General features: G+C 51.3%; 7 protein-coding genes across 7 annotated transcripts; 3 read left to right on the top strand and 4 right to left on the bottom strand.

Moving 5' to 3' along the window:
• Positions 1-499: 499 nt before the first annotated feature.
• On the bottom strand, positions 500-2,632 carry MGYG_08436 (hypothetical protein; the record flags this gene model as incomplete). Its single annotated transcript, XM_003169483.1, has 2 exons — positions 500-1,387; positions 1,463-2,632. 2 exons carry the CDS (start codon positions 2,630-2,632, stop codon positions 500-502), a joined length of 2,058 nt encoding a protein of 685 aa, XP_003169531.1.
• Positions 2,633-4,403: 1,771 nt separating this feature from the next.
• On the top strand, positions 4,404-5,110 carry MGYG_08435 (profilin-A; the record flags this gene model as incomplete). The annotated part of the gene is made up of 5 exons (XM_003169482.1): positions 4,404-4,416; positions 4,504-4,519; positions 4,599-4,683; positions 4,742-4,885; positions 4,976-5,110. 5 exons carry the CDS (start codon positions 4,404-4,406, stop codon positions 5,108-5,110), a joined length of 393 nt encoding a protein of 130 aa, XP_003169530.1.
• A 486-nt stretch (positions 5,111-5,596) lies between these two features.
• MGYG_08434 (Got1 family protein) lies at positions 5,597-6,300 on the bottom strand (the record flags this gene model as incomplete). The annotated part of the gene is made up of 5 exons (XM_003169481.1): positions 5,597-5,902; positions 5,954-5,969; positions 6,050-6,094; positions 6,174-6,204; positions 6,270-6,300. The coding sequence occupies 5 exons, from the start codon at positions 6,298-6,300 to the stop codon at positions 5,597-5,599; spliced, it is 429 nt and encodes a 142-aa protein (XP_003169529.1).
• Positions 6,301-7,641: 1,341 nt separating this feature from the next.
• Positions 7,642-8,274, bottom strand: MGYG_08433 (hypothetical protein; the record flags this gene model as incomplete). The annotated part of the gene is made up of 1 exon (XM_003169480.1): positions 7,642-8,274. The coding sequence occupies one exon, from the start codon at positions 8,272-8,274 to the stop codon at positions 7,642-7,644; it is 633 nt and encodes a 210-aa protein (XP_003169528.1).
• A 254-nt stretch (positions 8,275-8,528) lies between these two features.
• On the top strand, positions 8,529-9,029 carry MGYG_08432 (hypothetical protein; the record flags this gene model as incomplete). The annotated part of the gene is made up of 4 exons (XM_003169479.1): positions 8,529-8,642; positions 8,743-8,787; positions 8,851-8,935; positions 9,001-9,029. 4 exons carry the CDS (start codon positions 8,529-8,531, stop codon positions 9,027-9,029), a joined length of 273 nt encoding a protein of 90 aa, XP_003169527.1.
• A 430-nt stretch (positions 9,030-9,459) lies between these two features.
• On the top strand, positions 9,460-12,076 carry MGYG_08431 (Arp5p; the record flags this gene model as incomplete). The annotated part of the gene is made up of 5 exons (XM_003169478.1): positions 9,460-9,655; positions 9,723-10,043; positions 10,103-11,043; positions 11,132-11,908; positions 11,978-12,076. The coding sequence occupies 5 exons, from the start codon at positions 9,460-9,462 to the stop codon at positions 12,074-12,076; spliced, it is 2,334 nt and encodes a 777-aa protein (XP_003169526.1).
• A 529-nt stretch (positions 12,077-12,605) lies between these two features.
• On the bottom strand, positions 12,606-14,257 carry MGYG_08430 (hypothetical protein; the record flags this gene model as incomplete). Its single annotated transcript, XM_003169477.1, has 4 exons — positions 12,606-13,157; positions 13,245-13,606; positions 13,704-13,860; positions 14,129-14,257. 4 exons carry the CDS (start codon positions 14,255-14,257, stop codon positions 12,606-12,608), a joined length of 1,200 nt encoding a protein of 399 aa, XP_003169525.1.
• Between the last annotated feature and the right edge of the window lie 204 nt (positions 14,258-14,461).

The following is a 14,461-nucleotide window of genomic DNA, read 5'->3' as shown; positions in this document are numbered from 1 at the left end:
TAACTACACAAAATGCAAAGAAGGGACAACAAGAAGAAGCATTGAAACAGAACTCATCCCTTACTCCATCTCCAGACATTGAACATTGCTAAAAAAAAACAAGACATCGTGAGAATCGTATGTATGTATGTATAGATGGAAGACAAAGGAAAGAAGATGGGAAATGGGAAACAAGTAAAAGCGGGATAAGGCCTGGATCGCCGGGTACCGGGCCGAATAAGGGTTTCGGGGGGATGACGATTTCGACAAGGGGATGAGGTGTCAATGTATAGAGAGATAGAATATAGGATGGGATATGATAAAAGGATTTAAGCGAACGCGAGATTAGAAGAGAAAAGGGCGCATGCAGAAGAGAGCCAGCTGACAATGCGGTGTGAGAAAGAACAGGGGTAAAATATAGCGATTGCTATATGTTTCTCGTGTTATTGAGAACGAACGAAAGAAAGCGGCACGGGTAGCCAAGTGGCTGATAAGATATTGAAGGTAAACAAGAGACTACCTAGGCATTCTCGATCAAAGCGTTTCTAGACTTTTCGTAGCGATGGCCTCGTTGAACGGCCAGCTGGGTCGGGATACCTGCGGGTTTTTCGACAAATCGCTCACCAGGCCTAAGGAAACCCGTTCTTGCACCAACGGGGACGAGAACCTTTTTCTGGCCTTTGCTTACGGATACGGAGCGTGCAATCGAGATTTGAGCGGTGTGGATATCACTGTGTAGGTCGTCGGACATTGAGTCTATTGATGGGTTTGGTTGGTGGCCTGATCTTGGAGGAGGGCAGGAAGAAGCAGTCTTGGGCCTGAAGGAATCGGCTTGGGCATGTTGGCTGAAGCCATGGTTTGCAGTACCGTTTAGGGGAGGTGTCCGTGGACAGATAATTTGAGGGATCGACCCGTTTGCCTGCTCGCCCGGGTCGGATAAATTGCTACTCGGGGTTGGACTTAGCAGCGGATAACGGTTCTTTGGCGGTTTTTGTTCGTTCATTTTGTTGTGGCCTGGTGTCACCATCTCCCAGTCTGGCTCGACCAGTTTGACCGGAGGATTGACTTGTAACCGCACAGGGTTGAGATATTCCCCATCGTAACTTGAAGGTGAGTATAAGGACCCATCGCTAGCGTCATCCGCATTGGGAAAAACGGGAGGCTGTAGATCGTGGGGAGAATCTAAGTCACCTCTACCGTCGCGGCCCCAACGTTCAAATAGAGCTTTGTGCGGAGATGGATGTGTGTTTGACCTCTTTTGGCGTGGTGATTGACGTGGGAGACAATATGACCCCAGTATTTTCGATTGCTTATCTGTCGGGGTGGACGGGAAAAGTGAAAAGACTGGTGATTTGGCAGGCCCAGGTGAAGTAGCACGCCTTGGAGGGGGTAATGGACTATCATCTTTCTGTAACAATAAAGAAAAAGACAAACTGTTAACAACTGATAAAATTAGGAAGATAAAATGAATTGACTGACTCACCTCTTTATCAGGGATTTTAAGCTTGTTCAATGCTCTACTCCGTCTAGCCAGTAGAGATGGTGCATTATTATCGATCAGCCCGCCAAACATCACACTATATCTCTCCATTTCGATACTGGGTATATCCACCGAAAGATAAGGAGAGCTACTTTTTGCAGTTTGGAGAAGATCTGGGGCTGATTCTGGCTCGTCTGAGGTTGTGTTCCAATACCTCCTTATCTCGGAATTCTTAACCAGTTTGGCCGGAGTCCGCTTTCTGGCCTGTTTAGGAGATTCCTCGGGGGAAGAAGATCGTCCTGACGACGGACATAGGTCTAGATGTGATCTACTAACGGGATCTGAGCCGTTGGCTGTGCGTTGGCGTTGATGGCGATGGTGGGTGCTCTGGCGGGCTTGAGATCTGGAGTCCAGACTTGTCTTTGAGGAGTTCACAGCATCCATGGAGTTCGATGGATATTGATTGCCGATGTATACCTGGGGCTGGAAATTAGGGCTCTTTGCGGGACGAAGAGGTTTGTCGTTGACCTGGACCTGATAGAAGAATTCATTCTGCGGGGACTCGGCCTGTTTTGCGCGGAAGAGGCCTCCAAACTTCTTCCACTTACTAGGCTTCCGCTGCAGTGATTTTTTGGCAGTGACTGTGTTTGAAACCACGCTTGACACAGTGCTTGGAGCGGTGCTGGCACGGGGCTGTATCCGACCACCACTGCCCGGGGGTACTTCCCTTTTATCTGCACTTGCTGGAACACCTTTAGTGGTGATGGCAGACATGGAAGTGACTTTGGTACTGGGCGGCACAGGGAACAAGTCGACGGTTGGGCTGCTCAGGGCAACCCCAATCATCTCGTTCCATCGAGGGTCGTTGTTGGGGTGTATGGAGCGAGCCTGCCCTCCACGAGCTAACGGTTCTCTGCCAGCAACTGGAGTCAGTCGCCTGGGTGCATATGTTCCGGCACTGCGGCTGCGGTTGGCGGCTGCTGTGTTACTTCTTCTGGGCTCACGTTGAGAACCGTTATTTTCTGGACTGTGCACATTATCTGGCGAGTTGTAGGTTGCTGCACGGTGATAGTGCAGGTTGCTGGGCCGTGGCGATTCGTGGGGCTGCTGCTGTTTGGCTGTCCCGGCGGTCGTGTGAGCCCTCGGTCTTGATGAGACAGTCTGCTTCCCCATATCGTCACTTAGCTATCCAGCATAGTACACTAGATACACACACACACAGAGTCCAGTCTGTTAAATATTTAGTGATCACAGAAAATCCGCTTAGCAGCAGTAGACTGGGTATATAAGCAAGATCGATCAGATAGTAAGTGAGATATCTAACGGTAGAAGTACCAACACTGGCAAATTAACAAGCAGGCAGCTGGTCCAAAGCCTGGGGGGACCAGCAGAGCCAGAACAGAAGGGAAAACCGTGGGGTTTAAAGCGAAACACAGGAAGTACAGAAAGTAAAAAGAGACGAAACCTGCTTAACATAGGCTGTTAAGAGACGGGAAGGGATCAATCAAAGCAATTTGCGTATATTGATATGAGGCAGCCTCCTGAAACAAGGGCTAAAAAGGTTCATTTTAAAGATGGAGACCAACGGAGTCTGCCTGTGGGGATGAGGCTAGGAACATAACGGGAGCGCGGCCAGGGAGAGCGTTTCCGTTAGCCAGAATAAGAATAACAAATCTCATTCCCATGGCGCTCTGCAATTTCACTGGAGTTCGACTATGCCGTCAACCAGCACTAAAGTGCTCCATTCTTCGTATCGATCAGGCAGACTCTTTCCGATCGATATCCGTCATAACCAGTTAGTTAACTAGTTAAAATGATGGATGGAGCAAGGAGGTTAAAACAGAGAAGTCAACTAGCACGAGCTAGTTGGTCCCTCCAGCGACTTAATCTCCTTTAACTCGCCTTGTTTTGTGCAGCTTAAATAACCGCAGCCTCGCATTGATCTTGGTTGGGATCCCGCTACACTAGTTCACTAGTCAGCGAGTGAGGAAACTGCCTGGGCCAGGATCCCAGTGCGTCAAACACGAAGCAATGAAGGGCCGATGAGGAGGCAGGAAAAAAAAAAAAAGAAAAAGAAATTTCGTGTCCATGAGGCGGTTAACCATGATGTGCATATCGAAGGCAGCGTTCCCTGTTCATTTCAATGCCATCTTGGCCATATTTAAAAGCTGTCACTGCTGCTGCTGATGCCGATGCTTCTCTTGCTGCCGGTTGCTGCTGGCTGGCTGGCCCCCTCACGCTGTAACCGTTGGCCTTCAGCTGTTTTGTTTCACCGACAGGCACCCGCGACGCCGTGCGATGCGGTATACGCCAAATATGCACCTCGTTGTCAGGTCCTGCATCCATCCTGCTCTTCCTTCTCATCCGGCCGGGGGTGGGAGTTCTGTGGCGCCTGGTTGAAGATTGCAGGGCTGTCCGTACCTCCACCACCAGGAGATGAGGAAGCCTGCCGTCAAGACTGCTCTAGACCTGCTGATGCTGCTGCCGTGTCTATCTCTATCTCGTAGCCATCCAGGCATCCTCCTCAGAGCGAGTTAGTCCCGGTGACCTCATCGGCGTCGGATGTCGATGTCGATGTTGACGTTGTAGCTGGTGAAGAGAGAGAGAGAAGTTGCTTAGTGACTTCTTGCCCCCCACTTTCGGCCTGAGGTCAGAAAGTAAAAACAATAAATAGTTACAGTAGAGAGAAAAAACATCCCACCACAAACAAGCAAAAGCGCAGCAACAGCCAGACTTCACCGACAACTTCAGCCATCGCCGTCGTCGTCTTTGCTACTGCAATCTACAGCCAGCAGCTAACTATTCCAGGCTGCTCAGACTGGTTAACCACAGCTGCTAACCGCTGCAGGATAGCGTTCGCTGTCTGACTCCAGCTGGCCACCCCGCCGTTGTTCTCTCTAGCAGCAATCAACACTCACACACACCATCACCATCACCAAACATCATGTCCTGGCAAGGTATGTCTATATCAGCAGCTATCTATCCTATAGACGTGTTTATAGACGTATCCCTGGTTCTTACACACTGCTAACTGCGATTGTTAGAATACGTTGATAAAAGGTACCCTGCCTCTCCCCCCCGTCTCTTGAATTGGTAGCCTTGGATTCAGACATACCCCCCTAACACATCAACCCTACAGCCTTGTTGGCACCGGAAACATCGACAGGGCCGCCATCTTCGACAAAGATGGCACCAGCGCATGGGCTTCGTCTCCCGGTTTCAAAGTATGCTTTCCGCACTGGCTTTGACGTTGTCTCGTTGCTTGGTCTGACCCCGGTCTAGGTGAACCCCGAGGAGATGAAGTACATAGTAGATTCGTTCAAGTCCAGCGGTGATGTAAAGGAGATACAGGCCAAGGGCTTCCACGTCGGTGGGGAGAAATACGTCACTATCAAGGCTGATGACACCAGAGTCTACGGCAAACTGGTACGCTTTCCTCATGTTCTTTTTGGTGCACTCTTTGTGATATATATATCTATGTATATCCCCATCATCATACTTACTTACGATATACAGGGGAAAACCGGCATCGTCATCGTCAAGACTAAGCAGGCCCTTCTCCTTGCACACTACCCAGAAACCATCCAGCCAGGTGCTGCTACCAACACCGTAGAGGCCCTGGCAGAATACCTCCTTGGTGTGGGCTACTAGACAACAATCACCCATACCCTCTTCCCCTCCACATGCATCCTCCAGCAAACCAGCCGACCTCCAGTTCTGCCGGATAGTCTGATCCCTCCCTTGCCCTTGTAAGCAGAAAAAAAAGACGGAGAAGACAGCTCGGTACAAATGTCTGCGGTTTTCCATTTCTTGCATATACTTTTTTTTTATTCTTTGTATGAGATACCATCCAAGGGATTCGTCATCAGGAAGAGAAAGGGAAAGAAAGCAAAACCACTGTACATTCCCTCGATGAATGGCATCTAGTCTACTACCCTTTTTTTTCCCATTTCGGTTCGTTTTCATCCCTTGTATAACATTTGTCGAGAATGGTAGGTGCTCGTGGATCAACGGGTATATCATGATAGCTATAATACATAAATACAGTAGTAAAAGTGGCCACCGTGGCCATTCACCTCTGTTATCTGTTCTTATTGTTGTTGTATCTTAGGACGTTTCCATCCAAGGACGGCTGTTTTATACTGGTAGGTCCTGGTTTGGCCTTCTGCCTCCCATGGTACCCAGCCAGACCAACGCCTGTCTCAGATACGGCCCTACAACCGGTATGCTGCCCACAAACCCACCGAGAGTGACCAGGAAATCACCAAACAGGACAAAGAGACCGTATAGCTCGACACAGAAGCCTATCAGCGGCCAGCGGAAGAGGATAAGAAAAATGCCCAGGGCGAACGTAACCGTTCCCGTGAGCTTCTGTCGGCGCGCGAAGAAGGCGAGCGTCTTTTGCGGACCGAGGATGAGAGGTAGGCCGATTAAGAAGAGGATCTATCTCGTTAGATCCAAAGGTCAAGTAAAAATAGACGCGATATTCCTTACATTTCCCATAGCAAGTCTATAAGCCGTTAGTAAATCGAGGATCGGGCAGGCAAAAGGAGACCAAAGGAAAGAAAGGAGAAGAAAGGGGCTGCCTACAGTGACCGGTCGAAGAACATGAGAATCCCCAGGAAGAGGAATAGACTACCTGTGATTCCATGCCCATGTCAGGTCCCATCAAACCTTCAGCGTAAACCGGAGAATCAATTCAAAGCTCTCTCACCTACCACCAGAGCAGAACACCACCCCAACCTCTACAATCACACCTGTCAGTCTCACATACACTCATGTCTAATTCTTGTTCCGGTATCCGACTCACTCTGTGTATCTGTCAGCCACATGGACGGCATGGCTGCGGCTCTCTTATCAGTCCCCTTGTAAAAAAGTAGACGACTCTCAGAGCTCTAGCTCCAGCTCCAGTACCAGTACCAGCTCCCAGCTCAAGCTCTATCCACGTCCAGGTATATGTAGAAGCTATCCCGGCCTGTGTATCCGAACAGTCGATCGGCCAGGTGAATCGGCGGGACCAGGACTAACCAGACACCGGCTATCGTCTCTCTTAACTACGGTAGATGGTCCCTCCGTATACGTAATGAGATTATCAGTCGGTCAAGATCGAGCTTTGCTTCCTGGTTGATATATTATTAGCCGGGGAACAGGTTCATGAAACGCCCAACCACTCCACCAGGGACACACCACACGATCGGGGGAGGGATCAGGGAGGTGACGATGTCTCTGCCCACCAAGCTCATGGCGATCCACTTACTGGCTATATAGATTTATATCACTTGGTGTTAATTATCCGTAGATTGATTGCGGCGGGAGTCGAGAGTTCTTAATTGGAGAGAGGCCAGATAAATAAACTAAGCCAGCCAGCCGGTTCAGGAGTAAATAGCTGGCTCGATCGCGGCCAGGGAATAGCAGCTTGCGCGAGCTCCAAGTCCTAGCATCCCCTGACGCAGCCTGGCATGATATCCGTATCCGTTGTAGCGAGGAAGCTTTAATCAATATAAAACGCCGAATTCTCTCGCAAAAGTCGAGTTCTTCTTATTTTTTATCTTTTTATTTTATTTTATTTTACTCCGTATTTATCGTCGTTTTGCTAGATGATCCCACGCTAACCCCTTTTGGGTCTCTCGCACTTCTTTTGCTCCAACTTCAAAACTTCAACTTTTGATTTTGATATTAACGTGAAAAAAAAACGACCACGAAAAGCGACTTGAAGAAACGGTAAAAATATGCCAGTTATTCCACAATGGCACTATGATGAACAGTCGAGCTCAGTGACAAAGAATGCAGCAAGATGCTAACCGCGTAATTCTATTCAAAAGCTACCATATACACGCCATGGCCACAGTGTCCCTCGTTGGCACTGTAACTGACCTTCCCTCTCTCTCTTCCATGGGAGGTCGGTATCCGTCAAAAAACTGTCCTCGGACAGGGCGCAGAGCAAAGCAGCCTGGCAGGAGGTGCACACTCGCTGTGGTCTCTCCAGGTCTGGTCCCGATTAAGCCGGAGCGTTATTCTGAACTCGTCTCGAAAGGGGCTGCGTGGATGGATAGGGCTTGACTTTGTGGGCCGAACATATATCTATACCGGCGTTTGAGGCGCGATACTGTGGATATGGGATGTTCCCCGTCGTAGCGTTTAACTTGTGTAGTAGGAGTAGGTATGTAGAGCTGATTTTGGGTCTACTTGAGCACGGTGTGAGCTCCTCGGGCTTCTAGGTAGTTCTCTGCTACTCCCGGGCCCAACGACCTGATCACACCAAAGACCTCCTTGTTATGGTACCGTAGTCGCGTCTTGGGGTCAGTGTAGGGAGCTGGAAGACCCGTAAGGTCGCAGTATCGTTTCTGATGGCTAGGATACAAGGACGGGGCCGCATCAATGTTGGTGTATGTCACGGCTGGACCTGAGGGGGCACCAGCTCGGAAGTTCTTCTCCAGCACAAGGGTCGACAGGCTCTGCGCTGCCTGAGCAATATTCGGTGGTTTGACGCCGCCTTGCTGCTGCTGCTGGTGAGCGTGGGCGGCAGCTGTAGATGCCACCATGGGAGTCTGCGACCCCTCTGCTGTCCCCGTGCCAGTACCAGTAGCCGAGCTAGCAGCTACGGCAAAGGGAGTAGAGCTGCCACTGTTGGTCTGGCTGGCGACTGCGGAGGCCTCCTTTCGCGACGTCTCGGACAGTATCTGCTTGACGTTCTTATTGCGGCGTACAGACGGCTTCCAGTTGGAGTTGCGGAAGGGCTTCGGGAGGCGCGCGATGTCAAGCTCGTCGAGCAGCCGCTGGTGCGAGTCGTCCTGGACTGCTGCTGGGGGCGCCATCTCGTTTATTGCAAGTATCCTCGTTGGTATTCCAGCTGCTGCTCCTGTCGATGTCGCCGTCGCTGTCCAGCTTGTTTGTTTCTTCTTTCCAGCTTGTTAATCGCGGATGCAAACAGAGCAAACTTGACCAAAGAGGCAACTTTTCCTCTTCCATTTCTACTTATTTACTTCAACTTCAACTTTGTGTCTTTCATAAAAATTATAGATATTATAGAACTCGATACTGTCGAGAGGCCTCTAGACGACGAGATATCATGGTAAGTGATGATTTCTATGCAGTTATCTACAGACATCTGCTTACTCGCGTGAAGGAGAGCCCACACGAGCATCAACAGAGCCAGCTGCTGGCGCGCATCATCACCAACGTTGTCAGTAGACTCGCTCCTTTCTTATGGATCATGGAGATCTAAAGCTGTTTGACCGTGTTTCTGGTCTTTTGAGGGATGCTTATGCTGACGGCCTTTGTAGGAGAAGCTCAATGAAGCCATCACGGTGCTGAACAAGGGACTCCAGGTACGTCTCCCGGAATACCACCTCATAGCATCCAGGGGTAGTCGATGGCTGATCGGATGATAGGAGGTCAACGTACAGAATATGAACGTCGAGCTGGTCGCGCAGATGTTCAAGAACTACCAGTCAAACGTCCTCTTCCATCTTGAAGGTTTGTCTCGGCTCTTTTCTTTCGTCTGATTGTCGCGTGGCTGACCGGTGTACATACCATTATAGCTACGGAGAACTTGAAGGACCCGTCATAGAGATGTATAGATGAGGATGGCCATGATTATGAATTAGCACCCACTAACGAAGTCACGTATCTCTTACCTTTTTCTACGTCGTTTAAATATGTTCAACCGTAGAGCTTTGTTACTTGTAGATGTAACTAGGTAGTTAGGAACTTCCGCCGGCCAACTTTCCGCCTCAAAACCTCAAGAAAAACCGCTTCAACGGCTTCGACAGCAACATCACCAACATCACCAGCTTGCTGATAACATGATACCGCCCGTTCTCTCGCCCTAAACCCTCTCGCGACCTTTGTGCCAGCTAGAAATCTGCTATGGGAGCTCTTCCGAGCCTTGTCCGATAACCACTCGCCGCACCTCCAACCCTGATACCTACCTACCTACCTACCTACCTACCTACCTACCTACCACAGCTTCAACCAGCTACCATAACAGCTACGTCAAGATGGTCATCTCTTCATCACAACGCATTCCGGGACCAAACGAAGCCCTGACGATCCAAGAACGAAGAGAAGCAAAGCCGGCTCCTAGGATCTTCAACATCGCTGAACCGCCTTTCAAGGGCTTCCACCCCCCGCAACCAGATGGCTATGAGCAGAGCAGACACGCTCCCGAGACAAGTGCAATTGTAATAGACAACGGTGGGATATCTTATTTATATTAAACACGTTTGTTTTTGATTGAATGTCACTCACACATACCCGATAGGTTCACATACGGTCAAAGCAGGCTGGTCCTTCGACAATTCTCCGCGACTGGTGATCCCGCCTGTCGCCTCCAAGTACCGCGATCGCAAGCTAAACCGGGCGTGCCAGTTTGTTGGATACGATGCCTACGCTGATGCGACTACGAGAGGCCAGATGCGGAATGCGTTCGACGCCGGGACGGGCGTGATAAGCAACTGGGACGTGGTTGAGAGTTTGTTGGATTACATCTTCATCAAGCTCGGAGTGGACGGCGCAAACGGTGCAGTCGACCGCCCTCTCGTGCTTACGGAGACGATAGCCAACCTGGGATATTCTAGGAAGAGTATGCATATGGTGTTTCTTGAAAGTGTTAAAGTTGGCTCTGAGACTAACTGTTGGCAGTGATGAACGAGATACTGTTTGAGTGCTATTCTACACCATCAGTCGCATATGGGATTGATTCGCTCTTCTCATACAAGTATAACAATGGAACAGACGGGTTGGTGATCTCGTCTTCACATTCATCTACACATGTCATCCCGGTGCTTGGATCAAAAGCACTACTGTTCAATTCGGCCCGTCTCAACTGGGGCGGCCATCAGAGCTCCGACTACCTGATGAAGCTGCTTAAGCTTAAATACCCAACATTCCCGTCTAAGATGACGGATAGTCAGGTAGAAGACATGGTACGGCAGCACTGCTATGTCTCTCTGGACTACGACAACGAGCTATCCAGATACCTAGACTGGACCGGGTTGGAGGAACGTAACCATGTTATCCAATACCCATTTACGGAACACGTCGTGGTTGAGAAGACGGAGGAGGAGCTGGCCCGGATCGCAGAGAGGAAGAAAGAGAGCGGACGACGGCTTCAGGAGCAAGCGGCCAAGATGCGGCTCGAGAAGCTGGTGAAAAAGGAGCAGCAGCTAGAGTACTACAAGGGGATCCAGGCTCGGTTTGCCAATGAGACGAAGAAGGAGATCCGACGGCTGTTGGATGCAGAAGACTTGAAGGACGAAGCAGCATTAGAACGGACGATTCGCGAGCTGGAGAAATCCGTGAAGAAGTCACGCAACAAGGATCTGGGCAACGAGGAGAATGACGAGGCGATGGAAGAAGCGTCGTTCCCGTTGCTAGACGTGCCAGACGAAGAGCTGGACGAGGCCGGACTGAAGGAGAAACGACACCAGAGACTGATGAAGTCGAATGTGGAAGCGCGGCAGCGTGCAAAGGCAGAGAAGGAGAGGGAGAAGGCCAGGATAGCAGAGGAGCAGCGGCTTGATGATGAGAAGCGAGAGAATGAATTTGACACCTGGATCGAAGAACGCAGACAAGCTCGTGAGGTAAGACCCTTACATTATCACATTATATATATTACCAGCCAAAAGCAAGTATGCATAGTATGCAGTTGATACTGACGTGAGTATCTAGACGATACTGCGCAAGATCAAGCAGCGAGACCGACTAAAAGCCGATGCAGGCAACCGCAAGTCACTCGCGAGCCAGATCCGAATGCGCACGCTGGCCAACCTTGCCTCCGACGGGCCCAAGAAGCGCCGTCGCGGCGGTGATGACGACACCTTTGGCGCCAACGACGACGACTGGGGCGTCTACCGCACCGTCGCCACGGGGGACGCAAGCGACGAGGAAGAGGAAGAAGACGTCGACGGCATGCTGAAAGCAGTCGAGGCGCAGCTACTTCAATACGACCCTGAATTCACGGAGAACCATACGCTCGAGGCGCAGACAGACTGGACGAAGAGCATGATACATATGTTCCTTCGAGGGCCGTGGCCGTTTGATGCCGAGAGCCAGCGTGAAGCGCACCAGCTTCACTTGAACGTGGAGCGTATACGGGTTCCCGAGGTGATTTTCCAGCCGTCAATAGCGGGTATTGATCAGGCTGGCCTTGTCGAGATAGCAGCGGACGTGATATTGCAGCGGTTCCCTGCCGTAGAGGACCAGCAGCGGTTGCTGAGAGATGTGTTTCTGACGGGCGGGAACACGCTGTTTGAAGGGTTCGAGGAGCGGTTCCGAAGGGAGTATAGGGGTGTGTTGCCTACGGGGGTGGAGTGTAGGGTGAGAAGGGCCGGGGACGGGGTGCTTGATGCGTGGAAAGGGGCAGCGAGTTGGGCGGGCAGCGGCGAGCTGAGGACTGCGTCTGTCTCGAGACAGGAGTACTTGGAGAAAGGAGGTGAATATCTCAAGGTATGTCTGACTTGAAATCCTTTTATTTTTTTGCATTGGTGTTGGTGTTGTATATTGTATGACTGACAGTTGAGTAGGAGCATAGCTTGGGCAACGCTGTATGATGTCAAACATCAGAGCGCCAGCCAACCAGTCAGACAAGACAGAGACAGAGATATGGATAGATAGACAGTGTATGAATGAAGAACCGTCGGCGCTTTTATGCCAAAAAAAGGGGGAAAGAAGAAGAAGATATAACTAACGTATACAAGCCAGCGCACAAGGTAAATACAGACACGAAGAAAAGAAAGAACGAGACAAGCAAGATGACCGGACCGGACTCCAGAACACCGTCCCCCCTTAGGCCCCCTAGGCCTGCCCATCCGCAACATTCTTTATCAATAATCAATGCAGTGAGAAGCAGTAGAAGCAGCAGCAGCAGCAGCAGCAGCAGCAGCAGAAGTAGAGTAGGAGTATACCAGCTCGTCAGGAGTCAGACGAAAAGAATACACAGATGACCTAGCCATGAGAAGAGCGAAAAGAAAGTAAGAAAACGAGGACAAAAAAAAAGCACAATCATACGAGTCAAATGACATGTCAAAGCAAGTACCGAATCCGTCTCCAACACCAACGGGGGTAGTAGTAGAGATATAAAGTGAAATTTAAGAGGGAAAGAAAAGAGAAGAAGGAGGAAAAGGGAGGGTAAAAAGTGGGATGACTAGATCTGTTCCGTCTTGGACTGTTCTCCGGCCTGGGAGTCGTCCTGGCCGTCCTGTCTGGTGCGCTTCGAGAAGTTACCGCTCTGGCCCAAGAAGGCGGCCTCTTCGTGCTGGTGCTTTCTCATGCCTAGGCCGGCAACGGCAATGCGGTTGAGAGCGTTGAGTTCGGACTGGGAGCCGGAGTTGACGTGCTGGCCTGCGCCAGGCTGACCGCCGGCGGCATTACCTTGCTGCTGCCCCTGCTGTGGCTGCCCCTGCTGGCCCTGTTGCTGCTGTCCCTGTTGGCCCTGCTGGCCCTGCTGACCCTGCTGCTGGTTGGCAGACGAGGCGATGGCGGGCTCCGGACGAGGCTGGCTGAGGTCGATGTTACCGGGCAGCTCGGGCACCTCGTTCTGGGAGTCGATGAGACGTGACTGCAGGCTGATGATGTATTCGCGTAGCTGGTAGTTTTCAGCCTGGATGGCCTTGTAATTGTCCAGCAACATCTCGTATTCCTTGACCTGCTCCTCGAGCTTACGGATGTACCCTTCCTTGCGCTGACGGAAAGCGCGCTAAAAAAAACAACGCGTTAACACTAAGACCAACAACAACAAAAAAACAAAGACACAAAGACACAAAAGAAAAAGAAGACAACCCACCTGAGCAGCACGGTTCTGAGCAGCGCGTTTGGAAGAGGAGAGCTCGCGTTTGCCGTAGACCTTGCGCGACTCGCCTGTCTGGTCCATGCCTGGGGGAGCACCGGTCATGTCCTGCTGGCTGACGGGGACCTGGGCCTGCGGGGGCTGCGCAAGCATGGCAGCGGTGGTATGCACTTGAGGAGCAGCCGTCATGCCCGAGATGGCCGGGTCGATGTTGATATGGTCTCTCTGCCCGCCAGCGCCGGCAGCAGCAGCGGCGGCCTGGAGATGCGCGGCGACACCTGGCTGCGGGCGAGGCGGCGGGGGAGCCGTGTGAGCTGCCGCGGACTGGAGATGGGCAGCAAGCAGCTGCTCGCGTAGAACTGTACATGCAAATACTCCGTCAGCCGCTGTCACACTTTGTCTTGCTTTACTTCTTGTGCCTCGAGAGGAGAGTGTAGTATGGTATGGCTGGCCTACCTTGTTCTGCATGGTCCTGTAGACGGGTAAGGGCAAAGGCAGACCGCGCAGCGCGTCCACCACCCACCACCTGGTCAGCAAGCTTGTCCATGACGAGACGGGAGTCGAACGACGGCGTGGGAAAAGTGAGAAGCAAAAGGCAGTGCGTGTTGTATGTCTGTATGTGTGTGTATGGGTGTATGGGCGGATGTAGATGTGTGTATGTATAGAGAGGCATAGGCATGCAGGCAAGCAGAGAAGTGGACGGCCGGAGATACGGCCACCGGCGACAGGCGCATGCTCGCGCAGTCAAGAGCGATGGCGGCGAGCAGCAGTGACTCTATCCCATCCTGATGCCGGTGTACATAGACACAGCTGTACATGGTGCATGGTGTGCATGGTGTGTATAGTGTAGAGTGTGTGTATAGATAGACGGCTTAGCTTACCTGGACCGACTGCTGCGTCTGGTGCGACTTGCTTGGATCCTGGGACATGCCTGGGTGCGGCGCGGGCGCGAGAGGCTGCTGCTGGCCCTGCTGGCCGCCCTGCTGCTGCTGCTGCTGCATCGTCGACATCGCGTCGCTGTGTGTATATAATAAATATAGCTATCTGTGCCTGTCTAGATGAGGGCGCGGGTGTTTTCTTTTTTGGCCGTTGCCGGTGGTTGTTGTTGTTGAGTCAGGATGTAGTCAGCGTCGAGTCTCGCTCTCTTTTTCTCTCTCGCTTTTTCTGTGTTAAGGCGAAAGACGGAAAAGACGAAGGGAAAAAAGTCGGTGATG

This window comes from Nannizzia gypsea, genomic scaffold, assembly GCF_000150975.2.
Source record: "Nannizzia gypsea CBS 118893 supercont1.9 genomic scaffold, whole genome shotgun sequence".
Taxonomy (NCBI): domain Eukaryota; kingdom Fungi; phylum Ascomycota; class Eurotiomycetes; order Onygenales; family Arthrodermataceae; genus Nannizzia; species Nannizzia gypsea.
The sequence above is the reverse complement of the archived record's forward strand: the minus strand, read 5'-3'. Positions and strand labels throughout refer to the sequence as shown.